The 16,977-nt window shown below is 56.4% G+C and overlaps 1 protein-coding gene across 6 annotated transcripts; it reads right to left on the reverse strand.

Annotated features, from left to right (window-relative positions):
* Positions 1–4,111: 4,111 nt before the first annotated feature.
* Positions 4,112–16,504, reverse strand: TFR2 (transferrin receptor 2). 6 transcript variants are annotated; one of them, XM_033839683.2, is made up of 18 exons: positions 16,448–16,504; positions 15,953–16,205; positions 15,666–15,852; positions 12,682–12,822; positions 12,490–12,601; positions 12,267–12,389; positions 11,759–11,875; positions 11,490–11,629; positions 10,959–11,122; positions 10,165–10,248; positions 9,432–9,514; positions 9,289–9,352; positions 9,133–9,200; positions 8,974–9,050; positions 8,797–8,881; positions 8,481–8,708; positions 7,988–8,128; positions 4,112–4,862 (listed from the first exon to the last, which is right to left on the reverse strand). In XM_033839683.2, exons 1-18 carry the CDS (start codon positions 16,478–16,480, stop codon positions 4,581–4,583), a joined length of 2,382 nt encoding a protein of 793 aa, XP_033695574.1. In that variant the 5' UTR covers positions 16,481–16,504; the 3' UTR covers positions 4,112–4,580. The 6 variants fall into 6 exon arrangements, with proteins under 6 accessions (XP_033695574.1, XP_033695573.1, XP_033695575.1 ...); XM_033839682.2 differs by having other exon boundaries at positions 10,155–10,274; XM_073791952.1 differs by lacking the exon at positions 4,112–4,862 and adding an exon at positions 4,871–5,428 and having other exon boundaries at positions 10,155–10,274.
* Between the last annotated feature and the right edge of the window lie 473 nt (positions 16,505–16,977).

Here is a 16,977-nt window from a genome sequence, read left to right on the forward strand (position 1 = left end):
GCAAAGGAAAAGAATGGACTCCTTGAAAGGCAGGCTTCCAGCCCTCCTTCAGATGTAAGGCGAGAGGGGAGGAAAGGAAGAAGGGAAGCCAAAGACACTGGAAGTTTGTTGATTGGGAACAAGAATTAGCAAGATAACGTTAAGACAGACTCAGTCTGTTATGCTGCTGGAAGGTTATCAGTTGTTCCAGCTTTACTTTGGGGGCCTTGGGACCTGCCCCTCTGCCCTGGGGACCTTGCCCTTCCCACACCCAGAACTGGCCCCGGTGACATGTGAGCCTGATCCTGTGCAGAGAATGGCAGCCTGTGTCTAGGATGTGAGGGCTCTCCCCGCGGTCCAGCAAACCCCTCACAAAACCATCCACACTGGACTGTCTGTGCCCAGGACCCCAAAAGGCATCTGAAGTATCGCACATTAATGATCTTGTGGATATCTGCTAGGAAACGGCCTTGCTGCCAGCGGGATCAGGAGGCTTTCTGAGACAAAGCTATGAAGGGCAGCTATAGGGGTGGGAGGGGCTTGGGTCACAGACATTTTTTTTTTCTTTTTTCCGGTACGCGGGCCTCTCACTGTTGTGGCCTCTCCCGTTGCGGAGCACAGGCTCCGGACGCGCAGGCTCAGCGGCCATGGCTCACGGGCCCAGCTGCTCCGCGGCATGTGGCATCTTCCTGGACCGGGGCACGAACTCGTGTCCCCTGCATCGGGAGGCGGACTCTCAACCACTGCGCCACCAGGGAAGCCCCACAGACATTATTTTAAGTAAATTTCTTAGAAAACAATACTGAGCTGGCAGTAATTGGAGTGGGTGGGTGTTAGTTTCCTGTGGCTGCTATAACAGGTTATCACAAACTAGTGGCTTAAAACAACATAAATTAATTCTCTTATGGTTTTGGGGGTCCGAACTCCAAAATGAGTCTTCTGGGGATGAAATCAAGGTGTCAGCAGGGCTGGTTCCTGGAGGCACCTGGGGAGGATGTTCCCTTGACTTTTCGAGTTTCTAGAGGCCATCTGCACTCCTTGGGTGGTGACCCCTTCCTCCATCTTTAAAGCCAAAGAGTGGAAATAACAAATGATCACTGTTTTAAGTCACTAAAAAAAAAAAAAAAAAAAGCCAGGAGTGTAGCATCTTCAAATCTCTGACTCTAACCCTTTGCTTCTGTTGTCACATCTCCTTTGTCTATCTCTGATCCTCCTGCCTCCTTTAATAAGGACCCTGAGGACTTCCCTGGTGGCGCAGTGGTTAAGCATCCGCCTGCCAATGCAGTGGACACGGGTTCGAGCCCTGGTTCGGGAAGATCTCACATGCCGTGGAGCAAGTAAGCCCGTGCGCCACAACAACTGAGCCCACGTGCCACAACTACTGGAGCCCGTGCGCCTAGAGCCCGTGCTCCACAACAAAGAGAAGCCACCGCAATGAGAAGTCCGCGCACCGCAACAAAGAGTAGCCCCTGCTCGCCGCAACTAGAGAAAGCCTGTGCGCAGCAACGAAGACCCAACGCAACCCAAAATAAATAAATAAATAATAAAAATAAGGACCCTGGTGATTACGTCCCCCACCCCCACCCCCAGCATAATCACCCTGTGTCACTTTGCTAAGGCTGCCACAGACTTGGTGGCTTAAAAAACAGAAATTAGGGCTTCCCTGGTGACGCAGTGGTTGAGAGTCCGCCTGCCGATGCAGGGGACACGGGTTCGTGCCCCGGACCGGGAGGATCCCACATGCCGCGGAGCGGCTGGGCCCGTGAGCCATGGCCGCTGAGCCTGTGCGTCCAGAGCCTGTGCTCCGCAAAGGGAGAGGCCACAACAGCGAGAGGCCCGCGTACGGTAAAAAAAAAACAACAAAAAAAACCCAGAAATTTATTTGATCACAGTTCTGGAGGCTAGTGTCCAAGACAAGCCGCCGACAGGTTTGGTTTTTCCTGAAGCCACTCTCCTTGACTTGCAGGTGGCACCCTTCTCACTCTGTCCTCACATGGTCTTTCTCCTGTGCACGCACATCCTTGGTGTCTCTCCGTGCATCCAATTTCCTCTTCTTATAAGGAGGTCAGTCAGATTGGATTAGGCCCATTCTGATGGCCTCATTTTAACTTAATCACTTCTTTTTTTTAATTTTGGCTGCGTTGGGTCTTTGTTGCTGCGCGTGGGCTTTCTCTAGTTGCGGCAAGCGGGGGCTACTCTTCGTTGCGGAGTGCGGGCTTCTCATTGCGGTGGCTTCTCTTGCTGCGGAGCACAGGATCTAGGCGTGCAGACTTCAGTAGTTGCAGCATGCGGGCTCAGTAGTTGTGGCACGCAGGCCCTAGAGCACAAGGGCTTCAGTAGTTGTGGTGCGTGGGCTCAGTAGTTGTGGCTTGCAGGCTCTAGAGCACAGGCTAAGTAGTTGTGGCGCACAGGCTTAGTTGCTCCGCAGCACGTGCGATCTTCCTGGACCAGGGCTTGAACCCGTGTCCCCTGCATCGGCAGCCGCTGAGCCACCAGGGAAGTCCTTTAATCACCTTTTTAGAGGCCCTATCTCCAAACACAAACACATTCTGAGGTACTAGAGGTTAGGGTTTCAACATATGAACTTGGGGGGAAACAATTCAGCCCCAAACACTCCCCATCTCAAGATCCCTGACTTAATCACCTCTGCAAAGCCCTTTTTGTCGTGTAAGGTAACGTTCATTCACAGATTCTGGGTATTAGGATGTGGACATCTTTGTCCAGAACTTTATTCTGTCTACTACAGGGAACAAATGGACAAGGTGGAGAAGGGCTGAGAAACAACTTTGGGAAATTTGTTCTGGACAGTATGTCAGGGAAGTAAGGTGTCGAGGAGGCTTCTGACCCCTAGTCCAGGCTCCTGAGAACCCACCAAGTCCGACTCAGGGAGGTAAGGAGGAGGCAGTTTCATCTTGGAACCCAGGAGCATCCCAAGCCGTAAACTAAGAAGTCTTCACTTCCCAGCATCTGAGGAGCAGGCTAGGACCTCTCACGCCATACTGGGAGCAAGAGAGGACCAGGAGCCTGAGAGGCGGACCCTAGGATTTATGCAGCTGCCGGGAAGAACGAGGGCCATAGCCTCCTGAGACCATGATTAAAGGTAAGGTGGTGGCAGCAGCACCTGTAATTCCCTGCTCTCCTGCAGCTTCCACCTCAGTGGACAACAATTGGCCAAAGGGGACCCAAGAGGGGAGAGAGGTCCCAGGCTGGGCTAATATAATGGCTGTGTAATCAGTGCAGTCTCACAGGGCTCTGTGCTCCAAATGGGGCCCTGTGCTTAGGGGTTAGTGCCCTGCGGTCTCTATCTTGAAATTCTTAATGATTTCACCTCTGAATTTGTGTTTTGGAAGTGCAGCCCAATGAGACAGTGGAGCATGTGCTGGGGGTCCTGCCTCCCCTGGATGGGTTCTCACCTGTTGGCTCCCTGCCCCCACCCAACCACAGCTGCCACATTCCTTCCCCAGTAGGGACCTGGGCGCAGGCACACGGAGGGTCCAGGTCTGGGTCTGGGTCAGGGTTGGGCACATGTGCTATCTGTAGCAAGTCATGGGGCAGAACCCTGCGTGCCTAAGGGGATCTGCCCCAGAGTATTTCCTTGTCTCGGGGATCTGGACATTAAATAACAACTTAAAAACCACCATGACAGGTTGAGAGACTGTGGAAGAAAGAAAAAAGCTTTGTTCTTGCTTTTTAAAAACAAATTTTTTTTTTTGGCTGTGCCTTATAACATGCGGGATCTTAGTTCCATGACCAGGGATTGAACCCACACCCCCTGCACTGGGAGTGTGAAGTCTTAAGCACCGGACCACCAGGGAAATCTTGCTTTTTGAACAAAAGGCCCCACATTTTCATTTTGTACCAGGCCTTGCAAATTATGTAGCCGTCCCTGGTCCCAGGAGAAGGTACAGAGCCAGCCCCCCACCCATGGTGGTCTTTGGAGAAGGGCCCTCCTTATTTCCTCAGGCAGTTTCCTTAGTTCCTTAGGTAACGGGAACAGCTCTTTAACCCATGCAGACAGCATTCCCACTTGCATCCTCTCTGGCCTCTTCTGCCCAACCCTTCCCTAGCTCTCAAGGGAGGGATGATTGGGTGAGGTGAGGGTGAGGAAGACGCATAAAAGTGCCCGTAAACAACAGATGCCACAGGTGGTTTATTGAGGTTCAAACCCCAGCCCCTCCCACTGCACGACATGGGTTGGCCATAAAGTTATGGTCGCAGCAGATCTTTCCCACCAAGAAGGCTGGCCAGGTCCCAGGAAACCTTCCAGAGTGGTCTCTAGCTGTAGAGGGGGGACCCTGCTCCTGAAGAGGAAGGGGCTGTGATTGAGAGAGCAGATGCTGCTCCCTGATTAGCTGACAGTATGACCATCCCATTATGGAAGGCACTGCTCACCTACTCCTACGTTGCAGGGCCTGGGGTGTGTGGGGGTCTGCGCTGGCGTCATTGCTGGGGCCCTTGGAGGTACGGTAAGGGCTAAAAATGAGTCAGCAATGGGAGGTGGTGCACAGGCATCTCGGTCACCCAGAAATCACTCGAAGGGAGAGCAGGCGCTCTCGGCAGGGGTCAGGGGCATGTGCCGTGACCCCACCATACCACGGGCCTCAGAAGTTGTTATCGATGTTCCAGACGTCCCCGCTCAGCGCGTTGGCTGCCCCCTGCAGCGTCCAGGTGAGCAGGGCCAGCTGGCGCCGGAAGCGGCTCTCCTGGAAGCCCAGGCCCCGCGCCACCTGGGCCTCCTCCCCAAGGGCCCCAGGGCCACTCGAGCGCAGCAGCCGCACGTGGTCCACCAGGGCACCCAGCGTGTGGTCTCCGCGACCCAGGAAGATGTGGCGGAACGGTGAGTCGGCCGCCGACACGTACTGGGACAGGAAGTAGAACTCCACCTGCGCCGAGAAGGGGATGTGGTTGGAGCCCGAACACCAGTTCCAGACCAACCTTGGGACCTCACGCGCGCTTAATAAATATTGTTGAGCAGCCTCTTTAAGTCCCACCTCCCTTCGGCCACCCAATCAGGAATGGTCGTTCTGTAACGTCATCAGTAGTCAGGTAGGATGCGTCCTCCCACTGTGTTTTGGGTTGGATCCCTTTCTTTCTACCCCTTGAGCTTCCAAGCCTGCATCTTTCTTCCTCACCCATTCACTTCCCTGCCCAAAGCCTCAAAGAACCGTCTATCGTCCTGCTGTTCCTCACCTCCCCATACCCCAGTCATTCCTGCCCACCTGCGTGAATGCCCACGACCCAGAGTCAAACGACAAGGGGACAGGCCAGCCCTGATGAAGTGCCTGACTCTGGGTCCTCACCCTCTTGACTCAGATGCTGTTGGTTTTTCCTGAGATGGCCGCGCTCCCAGCCCAGTTCTCCCACCTCTCTGCCAGCCTCTCCGGTTCCTTCTGTTCCCACCTGTGGGCAGGCCCAGGGTTCGACCTCTACTTTCTTCTCTTCTCATTACCTACAATCCAATGGTTTTCAACCCTGGCTGCACATTAGAATCACTTGAGGAAGATTTTAAAATTACCATTGCGTGGGTGCCACCCCAGCAGAATCAGAATCTCTAGGCGTGGTCTCACACACTCATGTCTTCTTAAGTCCTCCACCTTTCACTCAGAGAGCTCATCCACGCCCCTGGCTTCAACTGGGACCTCATGGGGACAACTGCCAAGTCTACTCCACAAATCATCGCCTGGAATCCTATCCCCCAGTCTGCTGGACCTCCCCACTGGGGTAGGGGGTACCCAGCCACAGCCTCACACACATGTAGACACCAACTTCTTCCAAAACCTGACCTTCGCACCCACCTTCCCTCATGAGCACCATGGCGTACCCCAGGTGCCAGGCTCTCAACCTCAAAGGTGAATAAGAGTTGGGTGGACACAGGGTCAGACTTTGGTTTCCAGTTTCTCTTTGGGATCAGACTGCCTGGTCCTTAATTTCAGCTTCACCACTTACTGTGTGATTTTGAATAAGTCACTTAGCCTCTCTGAGCCTCAGTTACTGTGTACAATAATAGCAAACTCACAGGATTTGGAGGAGTCCTACGGGAGGAAGTGAAGTAAAGCCTTAGCACGTGATAGCCCTCCATAAATGGTAGCTGTTATTATTATTCTCCTCCTCTTCCCTCAACACCCAGTCCGTCCATTTTTCCTTCCAAATGTCGCACACCAGCTCAATCCCCTCACCCACCCAGAGCTCAGCTATCACTAACTTCATTCCCTTTTCAAGCCATTTACACTCTGGCCAGGTATTTCCTAAAATTCCACTTTGCCCACATCACTGGCCTGCTCGAAAACCTTCCAACTTTCCTTGATGCCCAGACCCTCAAAACCCAGACATCCTTTTTTTTTTTTTTTTGTCTTGCCATGTGGCATGCGGGGATCTTAGTTCCCTGACCAGGGATCGAACCCGTACCCCCTGCAGTGGAAGCGAGGAGTCTTAACCACTGGACCACCAGGGAAGTCCCAGAACCCAAACTTCTTATACTGGCATTCAAGTCTCCCCATAGTTGATCCCTAACCCACTCCTCTCCACTCTTCCACAGGGCTTCTGTTCTGGCTCTGCTGGTCTACACACTACTCCCAAGGAAAGCCAGGCCTAGTGCACTGCCATGCCCTTATTCTTGGTGTCTCCATCCTGAAATATGCTCTTTTTGCACCAACCCAAGTTCTGTCTGTTCCTCAAGACCCACATTATAGTCTAAAGCAGGGGTCAGCAAACATTTTTTGGAAAAAGCCAGATCGTAACTATTGTAGGCTTTGCAGGCCACACTGTTTCTGTTGCAACTATTCAACTTTGCTGCTGTAGCACACAGGCAGCCACACACAATAGAAAAATCAACGAGCATGGCTGTGTTAAAATAAAACTTCATTTACAAAAACAGGTGGCAAGCCAGATTTGGCCTGCTGGCTAGTTTACCAACCCCTGGGTTAGAACCACAAAGTTCCCTGGGTCTGGCCCAGCCCTGTTTGAGGTTCTGAAGCCCTGCATCTTTTACTCTCCAGCCCTGAGTCTGAATCGTGTCCCTTACACACAGAGGCCCTTTATCCCTTGGTGGGCACATTGCAACTTGAGGGATAGGGTGAGGGGGTGTCTTTTTTTGTCTCTAGAGTCTGGCACAGCAGGGGTTAAAGCAAGATCTGTGAATGAGCATGAATCGCCCATTCCAGGAGAAAGGAGCCAGGACCAAAGAGCAAGATGGGTGGGCTTGCGAACAGAAAGACGGTATGAGTGATGCCAAGGGAAGCAGGCAGGGACACAACAGGAAAAAGGAGGGGGGAGAAAGAACAAGACCTTCCCAAACCGCGCATGTGTACACTGCGGGGTCCCGGTTCACCCCACACTCACTGAGGATGGCCCTGCTTATCATTTTGCCCTATAGACTTTTCCCCTCGCCTACAGTCCCTACCCACCCATTTCCAGAGATCAAAGGGCCGCAGGGTTGAGTTCTTGGGGTAAGGAAATGGAAGGAAGAGGATGGGTTGGCACTGGAGCTGGGGTGCAGGCTGCAGGAGGGAATAATAATCTTGTATAACTTTCACATGACACTTCCTCCAGGCAGCCTTTCTGGGTTCCATCCATCTCACCAGAAGTAAGAGAGCTCTCTACGCTCTGAATTGTTTACACCATTTGCATCTCCCAAGCCATAATCCTGTGCCTCTTAGATCATGGACCACCGTGGACATGCTTCTTCTCTCCAGAAGGGAGAGGAGGCGGTGGGTAACCGGAGGGGGCGCGGTTGTCCCAGTTCTGCCATTCGGTGGCCCGGCGACTGTGGCTAAGGGGCTGACCCTCCCTGTCTCATCACTTTGCGGGCCCGCCTCTGTGGTCGCTCCAGCTTGACGGGTCTGTGAGCAAAGCACTGTGAGTCCAGGACTGGGAACGCCCCGAGGACAGGTACAAATGAAAGCGGAACGAGGGTAGGACAGCTCACTGGCGCAGGGCCGAAAGGAGGGGCCCCACGCCGCCGGAAGAGGGCGGGGCGGCGCCGCCGCGGCCGGGCTGGGCGGGGCCTCACCCGCATAATGCGCACGTTGTACATGCGCGTCAGTCTCTCGTCGCTCTCCTCCGAGCTGTAGATCTCCTTCCGCAGCTTCTCGGCCGCCCGGATGTAGTCCCCCCGCGCCGAGTACACCCACTGGAGGGTCAGCCCGCGGGCCTGAGGGCGAAGGCGCGGGCTGGAGCCAGCGGCAGGGGCCATGACCCTGGCCTAGGGTGGAGGTCCAGGTGCTGGGGGACGGAGCTGGGACCCCGGGCCTGGCAGGAGTGGGGAGGTATAGGGGGACAGAATGCTGGGGGCAGAATGACGGGAGAGAGAAGACCTGTGCTGTTGGGCGGGTGCTAGCTGGGTCCTAGGGGCTTAGTGACTGGGGCAGGAGTAAAGGGGCCAGGTTGCCAGAGGGGCCCTAGACCAAGGGGAGAGGGGCCAGATCCCCTGGCCCGGGCAGCACTTTAATGGGATATAGCACCCCCCACCGCCAGAAGCCGGGAGCAGGGTTGGCGTCTTGGACCTTGAGGTCCCCAGAGAACTCATTGAGGCTGCCGATGTGCCTGAGGACCACATCCCCATAGCGGCCGAAGTCGAGGGGCAGGAGGTGATCGTGGCTGAGCCGGATGAGGAGCTGCCCGGCGAGCTGGGCCACAGTCTGGGCCACGGCAGGCAGGCGGCCCCGCAGTACCCTGTGCAGGTTCTCATAGGTGTCGTCCTTCGTGTGCAGGAACGGGTACATCGGGCCATCCTGCCGGGACAGGGCGGAGGCTGGCGCGCGGGCACAGTGCGAACAGGCCCAGGGGCTGCTGTTCTGGGGCAGGGCCCGGAAGTCTCACCTCCATGAAGGAGAACTCAACGGCAGGGACCCCCGCAAAGGCCGTGAAGGAATAGGCACTGCTGTCCATGGGCAGCGGCCGGATCCTGGGGATGGGCAGGTTGGAGCGCTGTGTGGGTTCAGGGTCCCCCCACATATCCCCCCCAGCTCTCTTCCCTCCCTTCCCTGCCCAACTTACACCTCAGCTTCCCAGCTGTGATTGTTGAACACCACCTGCTCGAAGAGGGTCTGCCCACTGCGGTTAGGAGAGTCCACCTGGGGGCAGGGTGGGGGGCACCAGTCAGGCTCTGGCGGCCACCAGCTTCCCTTCATCCCCCACTGCTGGCCAGGCTCTTACCTGCTTTAGGATGTTCTCGATGAGGCTGATCAGAAGGGGGCTGGTCTTGGCGTGGAACTTGTCATCCCCTGCGGAGAGGGATGCCGGGCTCAAGGCTTGGCCCGGAGGGCAGGGTGCACCAGAGGGGGCCCAGGTGGTGGCACTGCCCCTGCTCACCCAGCACTGCGTTGTCCAGGCTCACATAGACTACGGCTTTGAGGTGCAGCACGCTGAGGTAGCCCTGTGGGTGCGGGGTGTGGAGTATGAAATCCCCCTGCCTCTCCCCACTGCCTGACTACCTGCCCAGGACCCCAGGTTACCTCCAGCCACTCCATGGAGCCCACACTCCCAAAGTCACCACCATCCCAGCTGATGAAGAGAAGACTTCTGCGGGGCCGGAAGCCTGGTGGTGGGGGGGGGAAGGAGGGAGGATGGGCTTGGCTGGGGCCAGGCAAAGACCCACCTCTTTGTCTTCCTCTGTCCTGGTCCCCTGGGATCTCTCCTTCCCTCCCATCAAGCCACCATCCCAGCCCATCTCACCCGGGTCTGCCCTGACTCAGCTGTGTCAGTGACGGGGATTGCTTACATAGGGAATCTCCTGCTTAATCTTCACTCAGACATGGACTATTAGTACTTTCATGTTTAAATGAGGAAATGGGGCTTCCCTGGTGGCGCAGTGGTTGAGAGTCCACCTGCCGATGCAGGGGACACGGGTTCGTGCCCCGGTCCGGGAAGATCCCACATGCCGCGGAGCGGCTGGGCCCGTGAGCCATGGCCGCTGAGCCTGCGCGTCCGGAGCCTGTGCTCCGCAACGGGAGAGGCCACAACAGTGAGAGGCCCGCGTACCGCAAAAAAAAAAAAAAAGAGGAAATGGAGGTGAAGTGACTTGCCCAGGGCCACACAGCCAGGACACGGAGGAGCCAGGTTTGGAGCCCAGGTCTCAGTGGCCACCCTCCAGCCTGTGCTTGTAACTGCCTCTCTGCCCTGTCCTAGCTCAGACCACAGCCCCAGCTGCCCGGCCCAGGCCCAGACCCTGACCTTACCATTGCTCACCATGGAGGAAAAGGTCCGCACCAGCTCCAGCAGTATGGCGGTCCCCACGGCAGACCTGGCTGCTCCTGGGCCCCATGCATCCCTCTGGGCCCCAATGACAACATAGTGATCTGGGGGAGGGGATGTTGGGGCCCACCTCTTACATGGGCAGAACCCAGAGGCTTCTCCCTTGACCCTGGGAGGGTCCATTTCTGCAGGACCCTCACATCTCTGCAGCCCCAGCCCTGCAATCCCTGCTGCCCCTAAAGAGAGTTCCTCTCCTCCCCTTGGCCCTTCCTGGGTGGGCTGCTCCTTCATCACATTGCCTGGGGTCATTCTGGGCTCCATTACCTGCCTGATCGGGGTGCCCCTCTGTTCACAAAGTCCTGACAGGTTTAAAGTCTCTCTAACCCTTCCCACTCACACTCCCACCACCAGCATCCTCATCTGAGCCTCATCACAGGCCTCCCTGTGCCTCTTCCTTCAGTGCTTCTAGGTACCACACTCTTTGGCTCAAGAACCCAATTTGATTCCCCACTGTTATCCACAACAAGTTATGCTTGAAAGGTTCATCTATCTAGTCTGACCTCCCTTTCATGCTGTAACATCACCCAACTTACGCTTGCTCACCTCTGGTGCTAGGGAACTCACTACTGTGCAGAACTGCCCATTCTGTCTTGGGACAGCTTCAACCGTGAGGTCTCCTCACTGCCACCCCCTCAGTTCCAGCCCATCCCCAACTTGCCAGCCTCCCTCCCTGCTAACCCCAGCTCCCCTGCTGCAGGGTGTGGGTGGCGCTGGATAAGCAGGCACACCTGGCTCTGAGCGGCCCTCGATGCAGCCAAAGATGTTGCTGATGGGGGTGGAGGCCCTGCGGTTGTTGACCCCTAGGTGCAGGCCTGGCCCAGGGCCCAGGCGATAAGGGGAGACTGGGAGGTGCCCCTGCCATTCCTGGGGGGCCACAGGGCCTTCAAGCTTCCTGGGGAGGGGTAGAGCAGAAAGGGTTAGAAGTGGCAGAGAGTCCCAGGCTATAGAAGAGCCCAAAGCCCCCACTTCACTCTTTCTCTCCCTCACACCCTCTGGCTCCAGCTCTCTGCATCTGTACTCTGCCTGAGGGGCCAGTGCAGCCAGGGCTGCCTTGGACAGTTGTGCAGGTTGTGTCCTGCTCAAGAGTGCCCAGCAGAGGTGGGTGTGATATCCAGCTGGAGCTCCACTCACCAAATGGCAAGAGGCCATGCCCACCCAGAAGAGCCACCTTGTTCTGGTTCACCCAAAGGCACCTTACGGGCTAGCTGCAGCCTACCTCTCCCTGCCTCCTCCCCTCCTGGTCCCCACATGGCCCCCACCTCAGTAGGAGGGAGGCAGTGTCCGCGCTGATGGGCTGGGCTGGGATGCTGGGGAGGCCCGAGGACTGGACCGGAGGGAACTGGGTTTGATTGAAGGAAGGGAAGCCAGGTGTGTAGGGATCTCCTGTTCCCAGGTGCACCTGTGGGGAGAGGGTTGCCCACACTGAAACTGTGAGCCGGGCTCCCCAGAATAGGGCGCCAGCCTCATCCTAGGCAGGCTGTGCAGCCCTGGGACCACAGGAAGGCACTACTGGCTCCCCGAGACTCACATGTCCATACACAGCCCGGTGGCTGGACAGGCTAAGCTTGTGTGGGCCCTGGGAGAAGTCTGCCGGGTCCGGGTATATGAGCACTCCTTGGGCCCCAAAGTCCTGGGCACTGGCCACCTGGGGAAGGGAGGTGGCTAAAGGACCCCTTCTCCCAGAGAAAACGGATTTATAAAGGCTGAAGGAGCAAGTGAAAGTGGAATGGCACGGCCTCTGATCAGCCGTGGATCCACAGAGAGGCTGTGGCACCCCCTGGACCTCGCCTTCTGCCCTCCCGCAGTGCCTCGGCAGCCCCCAGACCTCACTGTACCCCACATCCCCTCCTGTTTCTGTTCCCCACCCCAACCTCCTGATTTTGTTCCCTGCCAACGGTTTCTTACGACCCATTTGGTTCTTCCTTTTCTCTCTGTGACCGCCTCCTAGACGCTTCCTATTTGCCGCCATCCGATCCTCGGACTTCCCAGCCGGCACCCTCCCCGCTCCGCCCCAACCCGCATCCAGGGTCCCTCACCTTCTGGGCAAAGTTGATCACCCCCAAGCGCACCAGCAGGAGGCGCCCCTTCGGCTCCACGCCCCGGGCCCGCAGGTCCTGCAGGTCCTCCGGCCGCCCGTAGTGGGCGTACACCAGCTCTCCCTGGGGAGGAGGGTGGGGAGGGCAGTGAGGCGCGCCCCTGCTCCGCCGCCAGGGAAAGTGCACGCTGCCCCATCCTGGGGACCGGGCAGGAGGCGCTCACCGTGGCGTTGCCCGTGGCGCTGTAGGGGCAGTAAACGTCCGGGTCCTCCAGTGGCAGCTGCTCCCCATGCTTCCCGGCGGCATCCACCCAGTGCAGGGCGTTGGGGTGAGCCCTGAGGAGCGGGGGTGGTGAGCGACCCACCCACAGGCCGCCCACCCCTCCTCGCCCCCCAACCCCACCCCATGCACTCACGGGTCCGGGAACTGCAGCCCCACGTAGTGCGTGTCCATCCACACGTGGTCCAGCTTCTGGCTCAAGAGCACCGCGCGGAGGTCCTGAACCAGGGCTGCCATCCCGGCCGAGCCGGCTACCCTTTCCCGAAGGCTGGTTTGCCTGCGCAGGGAGAGGGGGGATTGGGGCGCGGGAGGAGAGAGGGGCAGGGACTTCTGGGGACCTGGAGGAGAGGGCGGGAGCAGGGGAAGGATGCCAGAGGTGTGGGGTGGCCCCAGCCCCGGGCAGTGAGGGGCTCTTAAGGCTCTCCTGCCATCACTACCAGGGTTGCGCTGGAGGGTCTCCAGGGCCTCCTTCTGCTGAAACCTCAGCTTCTGATAGCCAGGGGTCCTGTCCACCACCCCTTAGGTTTTTCACAGGTCAGGCCAAACTCACCAGTCTACCTACTGTCCCCTCCACACATACACAAACTAGCCTGTGCTTTGCCCCAGGCATGAAAACACTTTTCTTCCAAAGGGCTATCTGGGCAGAGGTGAGGGGCCCTGCATCTCTCTCATCCTCCAGCTGGGCCTAATGGAGACACCTTGCACCAAGGTTGCCGGTGGAATCTGGGGTCACTTGTCTGGTTGGAGACCTCACCCTGTCTTCTTCCATAGTCACCACCTAACTAGCCAGCCTGCTGTCACTGGAACGATCCCTGATCTTCCATTTGCCTGTGCCAGCACGGCCCCTGCATGGCCTCTCTCTCAACCAGCTCCACCTGTGCTCTTTCCATGGCAAACAAACTTCCCTTCTCAGCATCAGCACCGAATACCCCTTCTACCTTTTGCCTTGGCAGAAACCTGGCTGTCCCTTGGGAGGCCAGGTCTCCTTCGGGACATGTGAAAAAAGCAGCTCAGGCTCTCATACCACCCAGGCCCAGAGAGGAGGTGTGCTTCTGGCTCCACTGTTCACGTTTCTGACCACGAAACTCTCTTCCGTCAAAGTCCCTGCCATCCAGCAGTCCCACCCTCTGTCCTTCCTCGCTGCTGTTATCTTTTAGCCAATTGGTCACTTAGCCACTTTCAGTGAAGACTTTGGCATCTGGCCAGCCACTTCCCTGGCCACATCCTGGATCTTGTCCCCAGAACTCCATCTCTGGACTACTGATCCAATTTACTGAACACCTACTAAGCGCTAGGCATGGTGGTAGGTGCTGGAGACTGCAAGATAAATAGGACACAGTTTATCATATAAATCTTAAAAGTTCCAGAATCTCACTCCCTGACCGGAGCTTTTCAGGTTGGAACTCACTCCCTTAGTCTCACTATACCTGTTCTGCAACTCCTTGGAGCACTCCACACTGTCCAATTTCTCCATGTCTATCAGCTCCTCCCTGGTTTCCCTTCCTTCCCCAACCAACCTAGAGTCATACATCACCTCATTGCCCACTCCCTCTCACTGCTCCCGTCTTGCCTCCCTGCCCTTTGATGGCATCCACAGTGCCACCCCCCACCCCCGTAGATCTGTCAAACGATCTACTTGCTCAGGCTGTACCCAGACTACTAAGTGTTGCTCAACAGAAAAAAAAACAACAAAAACCACCATACATGTAGGGACTTCCCTGGTGGCGCGGTGATTGGGAATCCACCTGCCAATGCAGGGGACACGGGTTCAAGCCCTGGTCCAGGAGGATTCCACATGCTGTAGAGCAACTGAGCCCATGTGCCACAGCTACTGAGCCCACATGCCACAACTACTGAAGCCCATGTGCCTAGAGCCCGTGCTCCACAACAAGAGAAGCCACTGCAATGAGAAGCCCGCACACCACAACGAAGAGTAGCCTCCGCTCTCTGCAACTAGAGAAAGCCCACGCGCAGCAATGAAGACCCGATGCAGCCAAAAATAAATTAATTAATTTAAAAACCAAACCAAAACAAAAAAACATGCACGTTGTTGATGCCACAGATTCAAGCAAAATGGATCCAGCAGTGTATCAACAAATAATAATACACTTCGATCAAGTTTATGTTGATCTAATGAAGACAAGGAAATCTATTAATACAAATGACTACATAAACTTTAAAGAAGAAAAATCGTGATCATATCAATACATTCTGGAAAAATATTTGAAAAAAATTGATTCTTGTTCCTCCTTTCCTGATCATTAAAAAAAAAGAAAAAGTCTCAGTAAGTTAGGAATAGAAGGAAACTTCCTTAATTTGCTTTTAAAAACCTAACTGGGGGAATTCCCTGGCGGTCACTGCCGAGGGCCCGGGTTCCCAAAAAAAAAAAGCGACAATGACAAAGTATTAGAAAAACATTCCTATGAAAGTTAGGAACTAGGCAAGGATATTTACTATCTCATTACCTAAATTCATGTCCTCTCCAATGCAATAATAAATGAAAAAGATATAAAAGATATATGCATTGGAAAAGAAACTATGCGTCTCTCACTAAATATAGATTATATAATTTTCTACTTAGGAAACCCAGGAAAACCCACTGAAGAAATGATTCCTGACCTCTTCTCTGGACCTACCCGAGCAGCTCCATCCCAGTAGGAAAAGGTGACCTCAGCAGGACAAAAGAAATGCTAGCCTGCTCACGCTGGGCTGGCAGACCCCACAGATTGGGGGATGGTCTTTGCCCACACATACATTTGCTTCTTTTTCTGATTCCCTAAGTCCCCCCTTCTCAGAGCCCCCCAGAGCTCCCCACTGCCACAGGTCAAAATCCAAGCGCCTCAACGTGGCATTCAAGACTTTTCTGGGTCTGTCCCACTTCATATGTGGATGCTGGAGCCCTCTGTGCTCATTCAGGCAGCTCCCTCAGCTTCCAAATATGTCATCTGCTGCCCTCCCTCCCCTCAGCTCCAAACGCCTTCTATCCTTCCCAGGACCACTGAACAGGGAGGCCAGGGCGGCAGGTGGAAGGACTCAGGGTCCCGGGTGAAGAGGAAGGGAGGCTGAGTCTGAGCAGATGATGGTTTTTGAGGGCCTGGAATGGGACTGGCTGATCCTCACCTGATGGTATCTTCCAGACGCCCCTCCCCCAGGTGCCGCAGAAACATGGCCTGGAGGTCGCTCCAGTACAATGTGCCCTGGTGGGAGTCCGGGCTCAGCTCATGGTTCATGTCCTCGCTGACCACCATCACGTCATCCCCACATGCCTGGCAGGACCCCCGGAAGACCACGTAGCCCAGGAGGAAGGCTGGTGGGTGGCAAGATGGAGAGTCTCCTTGTGCCCCTCTCTGGACCCCAGATATCTCCCCCAGCCCAGCCCCTCCACTGGGGGTGGGGATGACTCTCACCCCCAGTGAAGATCAGTAGGGCTGTCAGGACCAGGTAGGGGGTGGCTCTTCGTCCTGCTGCTGCCCAGAGTCTGGGGTTTTGCCGAGCTGGTCGAGAGCCCAGGGGCTCGGGGCCCCTCAGCTCCATGGGGAAGAAGTGGGCCGGTGGCTCGGTCCCCTCCTCCCTGTCTTCCTCTTCCTCCTCCAGGGGCCCCTGCTGGGTGCCCTCCACACGCTTGTAGATGGTCTGAGAGGGTCCTGGGGACAACCTTTGCTGTAGGGGCGTGGTGGACATGAAATCGGGGAAAGAGGCCTGGAGGATGGGGAGGAATCTGGCGATAACAGGGTCAGTGACTTCGGGGTGCCATGGGCACAAGGCAGGGGAGAGGGCCCCAAGAAGCAGGCTGGGGGGGAGAGTAGGAGGTAGGGAAGGGGAGGGGCCCGCCTTGGGGTTTGGGAGGGGACTGAGGACCTGGAGAGAAGGCCTAAGGGTCCCCCAGCCCCACGCTATCTTACCGCTCTCTGGAGTAGACCCCAAAGCCGCTCCATGCTCGTGCCCCTCCTGAGCCCTGCAGTCTGCCCCCCACCCCCAGTGATAAACCGTTTGTGGGAGCCCCAAGAGGCCCCTTATCAGCCCTGGCAGGCAGCCTGAGCCCAGGCCCTTCTCTGCCTCCCCCGTCCCAGGGTGGGGGCACAGTCCGGGCTTCAGTTCAGCCTTCCAGACACGGCCCCCAGCCCAGGCTAGAGGATGAGGGGCTGTGCCCTCCCCTGCCAATCCCTCCGCAGTCCCACTCCTGCCCTCTTCTTGCAAAACAATCAATTTTTTGGCCTTGGGGCAGACTTTGGCCTCTAGTTCCCGTCAAGGCTGGGGGAGGAGGGCTGATGGCTGGGGAAGGCGGAGATATGGATGCCTCTTCCACCCTCCTGCTTCCTCCCTTCCCAATGTCCTCGGGGACCCCTTCCTAAGCTCCCCACCATGAACACCTCTGCCCCTTCCTCATCTGCCTTGCGGGCTCCCCAATACCCAAGCCCTGTAACACATTAGC

Source organism: Tursiops truncatus, chromosome 15 (assembly GCF_011762595.2).
Source record: "Tursiops truncatus isolate mTurTru1 chromosome 15, mTurTru1.mat.Y, whole genome shotgun sequence".
NCBI lineage: Eukaryota > Metazoa > Chordata > Mammalia > Artiodactyla > Delphinidae > Tursiops > Tursiops truncatus.